We start from the raw sequence: 13,079 nt of genomic DNA, 5'->3' as shown, positions 1-13,079 counted from the left end.
ACCAACTGAGTTTCGATTTCTTACGCGAAAGAAGTCTGTTATATTAAGAGGCATGCTTTTCATTATCAAAACTGTTCGAAGTAATACGAACATGGCTTAAGAACAGAGACGGAACTGAATTACCACTCGATTGACCTTGAGGGCAAATCACCAAAGCGTAGCTATAAACGTAAGTTCCAGCATGCATTTCTCTGGAGTTGTGTTCAGTATTCCTATCTGCCAGTCATGCTTGTTCGTAGGAGTAATATGTTACAAACCTAACCTTTCGATAGAGCACAATGACAGAGAATCAGAGGAAAGAAACTCTTGCCATTGTGAACGTGGGATACCACACTGTGCAATAAAACTGACGCGTCTCCTTGAAGTGATATTTCATCGAAAATAACTCGTTTTCCTTTATATAGTCTATCCGAAGTTTTTGAGGGTTTCAAAATGAGGAAATGTTACTGACAAACAAGAACGCATTTAGGGGTGGGTCTAGGGGGTCCGGACCCCCTCTGAAACCCCAACTTTTCTGTAAATTTAGCCTAATTTTGGGGATTATGTTTTAAAATTTTATTATAATTTATCCTAATATTGAAGTCGGACCCCTCCCGAAATAAATTACTGCATACGTGTCTCTGACAATTTTCAATATATTCGTTAAATAATAAAGTAAAATAACTAAATTAGGAGCAAAAAGCTTTAACACGGGCTAACTTTTGTCTACTGCCAATATTGCTAGAAGGGATATTAATAGCAAAAACTGCTAGTCAATGCTAAACCTTGGAACGTCATCCCGAACAAGTCTATTATTGAGAACTACATATGAAACATGTTATTAAAACTTATCCAGCTTTTATCTGGCATGAAATTATTATATACACCAAAATTCACTCTCCTAAAATGTGTATCTAAACAATGTACGAAGCAATGAAAATTTTTTATCGAAATATTTGGGCAGGAAACTCTAACAGCCAGCCATTTTATTTAAATCGTAATAAACCCTGTAACCGTACGTTAACGTGAGGACAAAGCTTGGTCCATTGGTAAATTGTTTGAAGAATAAAAACTCAATGTTCGTAGGTTCGAATCTATCCAGTCACCACAACATTTTATTCTTATGTGTAACGATGAAATAAGAAAAAAAAATGTATAACCGTTAAGACAAAAGTTCAACCAAGTCTGAAGAGAACAATACTAAAATAGTAACACAATGACGTCAACCAAAAATTATTTCATGTAGCGTTTGGACGAAATTACAGCTGTTAACAATTGCAGAAATAAAAACAGACTGATAGCTGTAATGCAATCTAGACTTCTGAATGCATTTACTTCCTGAAAACTTCCGTCTCGTCATTGGTATGCCGTTAATCATTGTAAAACCTTTCAATTGGAAGTGAAATGACACAAACTAAAACAGTTTTAAATCAATAAATAATGTCTATGTGTAAAAGTAGGTGTCTTTTATCTGTAGTTCTGAGTTCCTTTTACTTTGAAGTGACAAATGAGAGAAGAAAGTATGGTGTTCGAAAAAAAAATCAAATTTGAGATTTCAACGAATTTACACGTATTATAGCCCCTAACACCGAAAAAGTTATTTTTCGATACATGTCTATCTGTTCGTCCGTCCGTTCGCTACACTTTTCTGTGCACTCGCCTAGAGGCCATACCGTTCAACTTATCTGCACCAAATTTTAGTTTAAGATTTTCATAGTATTTCCTATAGTTTTTTTTATTTCCCTCCTAGTCCCAAAACAAGGGTAGTTTCCTGTACGATGAAAATAGAAAAAAGATATTTTCTCATAACTGGCTCTAACGATCTTGTTTTCTTTCTTTTTTTATAAATCAATATTTAATTAGCAACCCTATTTTGTGGTATAAGGCATTTATCTGAGAAAAATCTACAAGGGGTAGTTTATACTAAGGGGGTGAGTTTTTTCTCAGTGATTTTCTCAAAATGGACTCAAATGTTTTCGTTCATATTTCATAAATAAAGATTTCATTAATAACTTATCAATATGGCATAACTCGTTTGTCCTAAAAAAAAATGCGAGGGGTAGTTTATTCTTGGTGGAGTGTTGTCTGGGCGATTTTCTCAAAAACGACTCAAAAGAGTTTATTCATATTTCAAAAATAAATATTTCGTTAATAACCGAACAATATGGCAAAACTCATTTGTCCTGAAAAAATATGCGAGGGGTAGTTTACTCTTGAGGGTGTTTTTTCTCCACGGTTTTCTCAAAAATGAGTCAAGCAATTTTGTTCGTACTCAGAAATAAATATTTCATTAAAAACCTAGTAATATGGAATAACTCGCTTACCCTGAAAGAATCCTCAAGAGATAGTTTATTCGGGGAGTTATTTTTCCCTCACGATTTTCTCAAAAATTACTCGGACAATTTTATTTATAATTCATAAATAAGTATTTCATTAATAACCCTATATTTTAGTATAAGTCATTTCTATGAAAAACAATTACAACGGATAGTTTATTTTTGGGGTCAAGGTTTTTTCCCCGACAATTTTCTCGAACGACAGGCGAGTTTGTTCAAATTTCGCAAATAAATATTTCATTAATAACCAAAAGTATATCTTAACTAATTGTTCGAAACAATTCACAAGAGGTAGGTTACTCTTGACGTGTTCTTTTTGAACGACTTTCCCAAAGTTACTCATTTGATTTTTTTCATATTTCATAAACAATGATTGCATTAATTGGTCTATTATATGCCTAATGAAAATGTGCTCAAAGTGTGAGTTAGTTTTGTAGTGTGGATTTTCTTCAATCGAAGTTTTTTATTCGATAATCTGACATTCGATGTATTTGAATAATACGATAACTTTATTCGTATTATCCAAATACACACTTCAGTAACAACTGCGGCCTAACACAGTTAAGAAATTGAATTGAAAAAGTTTAGTGCGGTGGCCCTGTAATTGAATATTTTTTGACAAACTCCCTAGCTTTTTGTGGTAAACTTAGGCTTTTCTTTTTCGAGCGACAAAAGAGAGAAGAAAATATAGTGATTGTGAAACTAATATCAAATTCAGATTTCAACGGATTTACATGTTTCATGGCGTCTACATACCGAAAATGTGACTTTTCGACACCCGTCCTTCCGGTCCGTCCGTTCGGCACACTTTTATATGCACTCGCCTAGAGGCCATACCGTTCAACTTATCTACACCAAATTTTAAACTTAGGGTTTACTTAGTATTCTTACAGGAGCTTTTCCATTTTTTCCTACCACCTAAAATAAGTGTGGTTTACAAACAGCCGAAAATCGAAAAACGCTATTTTCTCAAAAATGGTTTTAACAATTTTGTTTATTTTTCATTAATCAATATTTAATTAACAACCCTATATTGCAGTATCAGATATTTCTCTTAGAAAAATTTACAAGGGGTAGTTTATTCTTGGAGGTGACTTTTTCTCGACGATTTTCTCAGAAAAGACCCTGGCGAATTTTGTACACACTTCATAAATAAATATTTGACCTTACAACATGGTATAAGTCAATTGACCTGAAAAATATATGAGTAGTAGTTTATTCTTTGACTTGAATTTATTCTCAGTGAGTTTCTCAAACACGACCAGTTGGCAACCCTGTATCTCGACAACGAAGCTGAATTCGAAAACTGCAAGAAGACCATTTGTCTCCTTTTGATGTCACGAATCACCTCCCGAAGTTTGTGGACATCTTTCAGGTTCACCCTTAATGAAGCTTCTTTTCGAAAAGTTAACAATTAACTTTAGGCATTGTTTATCTTTTTTTAAATCACAAATGTCGTTATTAATTTTAAGGCAGAGAACTACTTCTGAGAGAATAGATCTTGAAAGATAATATTAAAACTTAGACTTTTGTTTTCGAGACATTCCAGACAAGACGAGACATTTTACAAGCTATCTCGTGTCCAAAACATTTGCCTCGTATTATCTTGGATGTCACAAAGCGCGTCTTGTCTCTTTCTCGAGACATATCTTATCTCGTGCGCATTCGTTAACACTTGGAAAGGATTATCTTTCTACTCAAAGCATTATTTTTATAATGGTTGCATATTTATGATAATTGCTGTCCACATAAATTACAGTCCTTTCAGTTGAATTAATTTTTATTATTATTATTATTGAAATTGCAATATCTAGTTTAACGTTGGTCGATTGTGCACCTACGCTAAGGGAGAATGATGATGAATGAAATGGTGAAATGAAGAAAGTGGGAGGAAAATGGAAAATCTCAAGAAAACACATACCCATGCACACGGTATTTGTCCACCTCAAATTTCACTTGGCGCGAAGTGGAATCGAGCCACGGACCCCATGCACCAAAAGTGAATGCTCTATTATTATTATTATTATTATTATTATTATTATTATTATTATTATTATTATTATTATTAATAATAATAATAATAATAATAATAATAATAATAATAATAATAATAATAATAATAATAATAATTGTAGCGAGCTCAACGGGTTTCAATCGTTCGACTTAACCAACGTTTGGATGCCTATTCGTTCGTCGGCTCCATGAGAACTTCTCATAAAAGACATTTCATTTTAATGAAACTAGTAAGTGCCTTCTTTTAGCTCTGCGAAGTAACTATTGCTTGGAATATGAATCTGCAAAACATAAGAGGTAAAATTAACCAAATGGTGCAAGTTTCCACTTATATATACAAAACAATTTTGCAATATCAACTACGTGAATCTTGTCCCATAAAGAAGCCGAAACCCCTACACCGAAGAGCCCTCCGAGATTTGATCATTGTCCACACGGACTGAAATTGTCATTTGAAGCCAAGGCTTTAATATGAAGCCAATAATTTCTTTAAAATAGACGGAAAATTCGGAAGTTATAAGCATTTTCATATTTTTGCCTTTTCTTATAAGGGAGCCGTAGCCCCCTATACTGAAGAGCTCCCCCCCCGGAGATTTGATCATTGTCCACTCGGACTGAATTTGTCATTTGGAACCAACACTTTAATACGAAGCAAAATATTTCTTTAAAATAGACGAAAAATTCGAAAGTTATAAACATGTTAATAATTTTGCCTTTTCTCATAAGGAGGCCGTATTAGCCTACACTGAAGAGGCCCACGAGATTTGATGATTGACCACTTGGACTGAAATTCTCATTTGAAACCACAACTTTTAATATGAAGCCAAAAATTAAACTTTTACATCAATTTAAACTGACTGGGTTCCGGTTCCCCCCACTATTGTTTAGTTTAGTTAAGTGGTAATTTGTGACAGCTTCACATCATCAAAAGAATGTTTCACTTCAACTCCCCTCCCCCAGGAGTTCGTGCTGGATCCACCACTGGAATCAATAGACACTCTTCCTATTCTTTTTGTCACCCTTGATTGTGTAGGGGCTCCCTCGTACAAATAAAGAAGCGGTAATATTACAATCAAGGGGCGCTATATATTAGGTATTTTTTTAGTTACCTACCCCTAACCGCACAGGGCCATCTTTCGTAGAATAAAAAATATTACGTGATATTCCAATCATGAAAGGGGAGAGGATGCTGTAAATATATTTCTTATTCATTTTGTCTGTCCTGCTTATCAAAAATTACTTTCTGTTGGAAGGGTACTGAAATGAGAGGGGCAAAATAAAAAGTCGTACCCCCTCCTACATGGTTGCTTAAATAAGTACTAAAGAAAGCATTTTAAACTAAGATATTTAAGATTTAAACTAGGAAACTAAGATATCCTTACATTATGTAAGGATGGCATATTCCGGATTATTATTATTATTATTATTATTATTATTATTATTATTATTATTATTATTATTATTATTATTATTATTATTATTATTATTATTATTATTTGAATGTTTTTGGAGCACCGAAATTTTATGAGACGAACAATGATATGTAGAGGTTTAAGATGGGTGGTCATAGAGGAGGAAAAACCAGGATTTTTCTCTGTCTGACTCTCTAACGTAAAGATTATGTGCTGAAGGTAAGAAGCATCATCATTCTACAATAGGTTGCTTTTACGTAGAATATCAATTACTTGAGTTCTCCTCCTTCGGTCTACTTACCTTATGTAGTAAATTCAAAACAATTTCAATTCAATACAAATACATTGTAAAACTTTTCCGTAATTAAACATCTAGGGAAAATTAAACATTTAATAGGGACATCTGTTATCAAAATATCCAAACACGTAGATAGAAGAGTATCTAGTGAGAAATATTGTAAAACTTTATAAAATTCTCCAAATTAGAATTAACATTTACTGGGAAACATTCGTTATGCGCCAGCGAGCATATGGTGAACAGTGAGCACAGGGGAAATAATTACGAAACTGTTTGCAAACAAAATTAGGGACGCTAATGCAAGTGCGACAACGGCATTTTTTCTTTTTTTGGTATCGTCATGAGTTTTACACATACGTTACAATTTAATTCTTTCCCACATAAAAAAATAAATAAAATAACCGTAGTGTAGAGATAAAAATGACAACGGCACTTCCATGGGATCGAACCCGCTACCTTCAGCATACAGACTCATTACTTTAACTAACTGAGCTATTTGTTTTTTTACGTGAACTGAGCCTGTTCCGGTAAAGACGATATTTCATTACGATCGTCCTACCAATTCGTCCTTTTCCATAGATAATTTCCACTATTTGCTCTATCTTTATGTTAATACTTAGCATATATTCATATATTTGGAGTTTGCAGATAATGCATATAATAAGACATACTAGAAATATTTCGTTAAAAGTTTAGTTTGTAGATTTAATCCACATTTCTCTCAATGACATAGATGTCGCTGCTTCGTGTTGAAATGCAGAATTCCCTCGTGTTCTTGAAAATTTCCCACTTTAGCAGAGTTGGTAATTCTCGAGATTTCTGTCGATTTAATGTTTTTTGCTTCTAATTTCTTTATTTTAAGCTAATATCTAACACAAATATTAAAAACGGGTTTGTTATTAACCTGTCCTGCTGGGGAAACCTTCCGAAATTTCGAACATATAAAGAAAACGGAGATATTTTCAAAAAACTTCAAAATAAAGAGACGCGTCATTTATTTTGCTCATGGTAGTACATGTTGTTGCAACTATTATTCATTCACATATTCTTGTAGAAGATCAAAACAACTTTATTCCCCACAACGTTCATGCATCGTGGTATATAAGCGCCAATTTTGACGTTCGTTTCTCTGTCATCAACTCGCGCAGACGAAGGTATAGAATGTGTACCTAATTTCATATATATATATATAAAGAGTTAAGTATAACTGATAATAATAATTCATGATAGCATAATAATTTTTTCTAATAATATAACTCTCATATTAACATTATAGAACATTACAACGTTTCATAATTGCATGTCACGATAAAACATGTTATTACATTAATCTGTTTTAGTGAAATAATTATTTATGTTTTATAATAATTGTAAGTTTATTTAAACACTTGCCTTGTTGGAAGTCCTGGATTGGGATTTAATGTTGGAATGGTAAATGGGTACGGATTTGGGAACTGACAGGGTACTTAATGTATTCATGGAATATTCATCTTAATCTTTAATATGAAATCCAAAATGCAAATACAGTCTGTGGGCGTAATATCTTAGCAATAACATGATAATGACTGGACTTCAAATGATTACAGAAAAAAATTACTTTCTCGTGCAACGTTCTAATAAACCGACGTTTTCACATTAAACTTTTTTAAAGAGCAAGACAATACCACACTAGAATTTGTTACATATATGTATGTATACCATGTAATCAGTGATGCTATTCAGCCGGTTAGCGCTGGTTCGCTGGAATCTGTTGTTAAAATATTTCCAGGTCGCAGAACCGTTTGTTATTCCCAGATATAACAGTAAATTTTACCCAGTTATACCAAGAAACAGTAACCTTTAATTTAACTTTTTTTTTTTTTTTTTTTTTTTTTTTTTTTTTTTTTAGAAATTCATACAGCTAGAGGGTTAAAAATATGATCTCTCAGAACAAGGTATAAGCGTTTATTTCTTAATCTCAAATGTTCAGATATCAAGTATGAGAACTGGGATCACAAAAGTGTAGTAGTGAGGGACATTTATATTTGAAACGCATACATACCATTATCAATAATTGTTGATTCATTGCTAGATTAAGGTCTTTCCAATACCTTTTGACAACCATTTATCTTGGATAATCCATTTCCAAGATATTCAGAATGCTACCTAATTTTGTTACATCACTTTGTATTATTATGCTGTGTACATCCTACTTGTCACTTGTGGCATCCATAAAAAATTTGCTTTGCTTTTGTTCACCTTGCATGATTTGTTTCCTAAGAGAGTTACGTCTATCCATCTACTATTTCCCTCTGTCTCTAGACATACGCCCACGTCCACACACACACACACACACACACACACACATATATATATATATATATATATATATATATATATATATATATATATATATATATATATATATATATATATATATATATATATATATGTGTGTGTGTGTGTGTGTGTGTATGTATGTGTACATATATGTATGCATAAAGAGAGAGAGAGAGAGAGAGAAGAGAACCGGTTAAAAAATTAGACTTAACACGTAATATAGAGGTATCTTGAAATGCAAATACCTTAGAAGTCGAACAAATTGGAAGAATACGAACACAATTTCGAACAAATTTTGCGTCGCATACAAACACAACTTTGGAACCCAAGGTCTTGCACGTCTCTTTTTGCTGCTTTGTCGTCCAATTTGTTACGAGAGCTGGAGTGAAAGCACCTCATGTGTTTTTTGCTGCTAATTTTTTGACTTTCCACCTGTTTCGTGTTATTTATTTTTAAATATAATAATAATTTAGTGTTCAGCATGGATTCTAGAAAGTTAATTTTTTTCATGCATTGTCATTATTTGTTAATATTTTACCCTAAAATCTAATGTGCTTACTATTAAACTCAATCGAGTTCGTGGGACCCAGGAATAGAATGATCAAATTTCTGTTATTTTAAAGGTGATAAACTTGTCTGGAACGGATTAAGTTCGTATTCCAAGGCGACACTGTACTAGTTACATATATATTTTTACATACGCTCAATATTTTGTGCACGTCAATATTTTACACTTTCGATTACCCTATTTATAGAAAATTGCCTTGTTTTTGAAAGAAAGCAAAACTTCGACATGATTGCTTCATCTTACAGTTTTCCTTATTTCCAAATGAAAGAATGGTTGGAATTAACTTTATGACGGAGTTCTTATTTCTCTCAATTTATTAAAAATACGATTAAAATAAAATAATCAACCCTTTGCGGTCTTTTTTTAAAAAAAGTATTTCCGAGCAGGTCTGAATTAAATTGCTAATTACAGCGTTTGGTATTCAGTTTTTACAGTTTAAAGGGTTCAAATTACAGTATCTTACCATGCTATCGCAAAAAGAATGTCGAGCACGAAATCGGACTGAAATGAACAAAACTAAATGTCGAGTCCCTGTCGACAAAGGATCGCAAAGGGTTGATACATAAATGGAAAGTTAAATATAGTTATTGTTGGTGGCAGTTGTTGATAATGGCTAAAAAGAAGAGTAATATCAGGATTAAAATTTATAGTTAATACGATTTTGTATCTTAGTACAGTTTCTTTCTCTGATATGATCATCTACTTGCTCTCTTTTGTATTTGCAAAGAAGACGGGAGAGGAAGTAGGGGAGTTGATTTATATGGCTGATCAGCAACTTATTCTCGTTTTCGTTGGTAAGGAGGTTCTCGGCCAAGTAAATTTTAGGTGGACAACATCGTGCCCGTAGGTTTTTCTCGGAGTACTTCTGTTTCCTCCCACGTTATCAATCCACCAATTCAATCATTATTCACTTGCTTTCATTATCATCATCATCTCCCTTAGCGAAACGAGCATAATTTTGGGACATTAACCTGAAATATTTCATTTTCTCCAAGGTAGGGGATTAGGGGAGTTCGCTTTCATTGCCTATCAGTTTAAGTGAAATGAATAATAGTTAGGCGAAAAAGAAAGTGACATTAGGACTTCGACATTAGGTTCCAAGACTACGAGATCAATATTTTACTTTTCCTAGATAAATGTTTTATACTTTTCGAATAAATCACTAATATTGAAATAGTCACGTTTTAAGTAACTTACGTTTTTGGTGCTTTATTATATTTGAATATTAATAGAAAGAATGAGTAATAAAGACAGGATACAAATCCATATCTAGTTCCCTCATATAAACTTACACCATTTATGTTGTAAAATGTTTACTATCTGCTCTTGCGAGGGTAAATTTATGTGGTTCTGAGAACCTATTGTCTATATATATAGTTCAAAATATTTAAGAATTATATTCCATTGAGAAATTTGTACTAACTCATTTCAGATGCAAGCATTCCTGTTGTTAGTTTTCCACTGTTCGCTTATACTTTTATACTCAGTTTCGATTGCATATTCAATCGCAGTTTACGAAATTCCACAGTGTTGAAAGATTTATATTACAGTATATGTTTTTACCAATTTTCGTATGTTCATTTCCAAATCGACAATATTTTTACAACTATATCTCTTAGACCAGTGGTTCTCAATCTTCTTTACTTGGCGCCCCCTTTCGTAAACCCTGTTCACACACTTCTCCTTCCCCCTCTATGGTCATACGTGCTTTTTTTCTGACATTTTGCAATTTCAGATACAACATTAAAATGTCAAATGTTTAATAATAATAATAATAATAATAATAATAATAATAATAATAATAATAATAATAATAATAATAATAATAATAATAATAATAATAATAATAACGATAATTTGCTCTTACTTGATAAGTTGGGCACTGACAGTGTTGCACACTGAAATAGCAGTTTGTATTCATTTTTGATAATTATGTAGCTTTCAATAACGTAGGAATCTTGACTAGGAATGGGAAAGACAAAATGTTAACCAAGTAGCATATGTGAATTCTGCTGAAGGTAAATTCTAAATGGTCATTACAAATATTGCTTTAATCATAATCTTTATCTTGAGCTTTTTAGTTGTACTCCCCGGGTTGGGAACCACTGTTCCAGATGAACCATTTCCAATCTACGTTTATTAGAACATGTTACTCCTTTATTTTAAATAGAATTAAATTTCATTATGAATATAAAACATACCAAGCCCTAATATGATGCCGAACAAGAAACCAAAGGTTGTCTTGACGGGTTTGTACTGTTCTGAATCTGAATACATTAAGAAATAGACCAAAGGACACACCCACTTTAATATCTTCTTTTTATCTGAAAAACAATATAAAAGAATGTAGTTTAGCTTTTACAAATATGCAAAGAGTAATGTTTCATGACAGATGAGTACATCTTATCTTGATAGAAGTCATACTGATTGGAGTATTCCGACCGAAGTAAAGTGATTGGAGAATTTAATATAGTGTGGACTTTAAAGTATACTGAAAACTATCGACACTCTATATCCTACAGATAATATCATACACATGTATATACACTATGTGATCAAAAGAATCCGGACACCTGGCTGAAAATGACTTACAAGTTCCTGGCGCCCTCCATCGATACTGCTGGAATTCAATATGGTGTTGACTCACCCTTAGCCTTGATGACAGCTTCCACTCTCGCAGTCATACTTTCAACCAGGTGCTGGAAGGTTTCTTGGAGAAAGGCAGCCCATTCTTCATGAACTGCTGAACTGAGGAGAGGTATCAATGTAGGTCGGTGAGACCTGGCACGAAGTCGGCGTACCAAAACATCCCAAAGGCGTTCTATAGGATTTCAAAACTCTGTGCAGTCAGGTCCATTACAGGGATGTTATGGTCGTGTAACCACTCCGCCAAAGGCTTTGCAGTATGAACAGGTACTCGAGCGTGTAGAAAGATGCAATCGCCATTCTAGAATCGCTGTTCAACAGTGGGAAGCAAGAAGGTCCTTAAAACATCAATGTAGGCCTGCGCTGTGAGAGTGCCACGCAAAACAATAAGGGGTTTTGCGTGGCACTCTCACCCGTGGCACCCCCGCCAAGAAAAACACAACCACACCATAAAACCACCACTTCCAAATTTTACTGTTGGTACTACACATGCTGACAGATGACGTTCACTGGGCATTCGGCATACCCATACCCTGCCATCGAATCGCCACATTGTGTATCGTGATTTGTCACTCTACACGTTTTTTGACTGTTCAATCGTCCAATGTTTACGCTCCTTCACCAAGCGAGGCGTCGTTTGGCATTTACTTGCGTGATGTGTGACTTATGAGCAGCCGCTCGACCATAAAATCCATGTTTGCTCACCTCACGCCTAACTGTCATAGTACTTGAAGTGGATCCTGATGCAGTTTGGAATTCCTGTGTGATGGTCTGGATAGATGTCTGCCTATTACACTTTAGGACCCTCTTCAGCTGTCGGCAGTCTCTGTGAGTCAACAGGCGAGGTCGGCCTGTACGCTTTTGTGCTGTACGCGTCCCTTCACGTTTCCACTTCACTCAACGGATGTTTAGGAGTGTGGAAATCTCGCATACAGATTTCTGACACAAGTGACACCCAATCACCTGACCACGTTCGAAGTCCGTGAGTTCCGCGGAGCGCCCCATTCTGCTTTCTCACGATGTCTAATGACTACAGAGGTCGCTAATAATGAGTACCTGGCAGTAGATGGCAGCACAATGCACATAATATGAAAAAACATATGTTTTTGGTGTTCGGATACTTTTGATCACATAGTGTATCACCAAAAGAGAATTGCATTTTATTAGCCAAAGGTCGGTTACTTTTTTGAATAAATAACAAATATTGAATAAGCCCAAGAGTGACTAATCTCGAGATTATAGTGGACTGTCTAACAATTTTGAACAGGTTTTAGGGTATAATACTCTTTTTAGCATCATCAACTCAGAATTCAGGGTCGAATCATCGATTCATATATCTGAGCTTGATTCTTAACGCTCTGTGAGCATCTAATTGTGTTTTTGTTCATTTAGGGAGGATTGTTCTGCTCCAGACAATCGACATCCCCTTGCAGTCCGTATTGCTGACTCAAGTGGGAGCCCGTGGTCATCATCATCTAATCGTTTCTTCATCTCTTGTTGTGGAGGGC

The 13,079-nt window shown here is 34.2% G+C and overlaps 1 protein-coding gene across 2 annotated transcripts in view; it reads right to left on the bottom strand.

The window, feature by feature from the left end:
- Positions 1-13,079, bottom strand: part of LOC145668406 (protein sneaky-like) — a 127,365-nt gene that overhangs the window by 104,802 nt on the left and 9,484 nt on the right. For both annotated transcript variants that reach the window (XM_081736208.1, XM_081736209.1), the window contains exon 2: positions 11,127-11,249. In XM_081736208.1, the coding sequence (XP_081592334.1) occupies positions 11,127-11,249 (123 nt within the window). The remainder of the gene's footprint in view (positions 1-11,126; positions 11,250-13,079) is intronic.

Source organism: Thermobia domestica, chromosome 13 (assembly GCF_964235325.1).
Source record: "Thermobia domestica chromosome 13, izTheDome1.hap1.1, whole genome shotgun sequence".
In the NCBI taxonomy this organism is placed as follows: domain Eukaryota; kingdom Metazoa; phylum Arthropoda; class Insecta; order Zygentoma; family Lepismatidae; genus Thermobia; species Thermobia domestica.
Note: the sequence above shows the minus strand (reverse complement) of the source record. Positions and strands in the feature narration are given on the sequence as shown.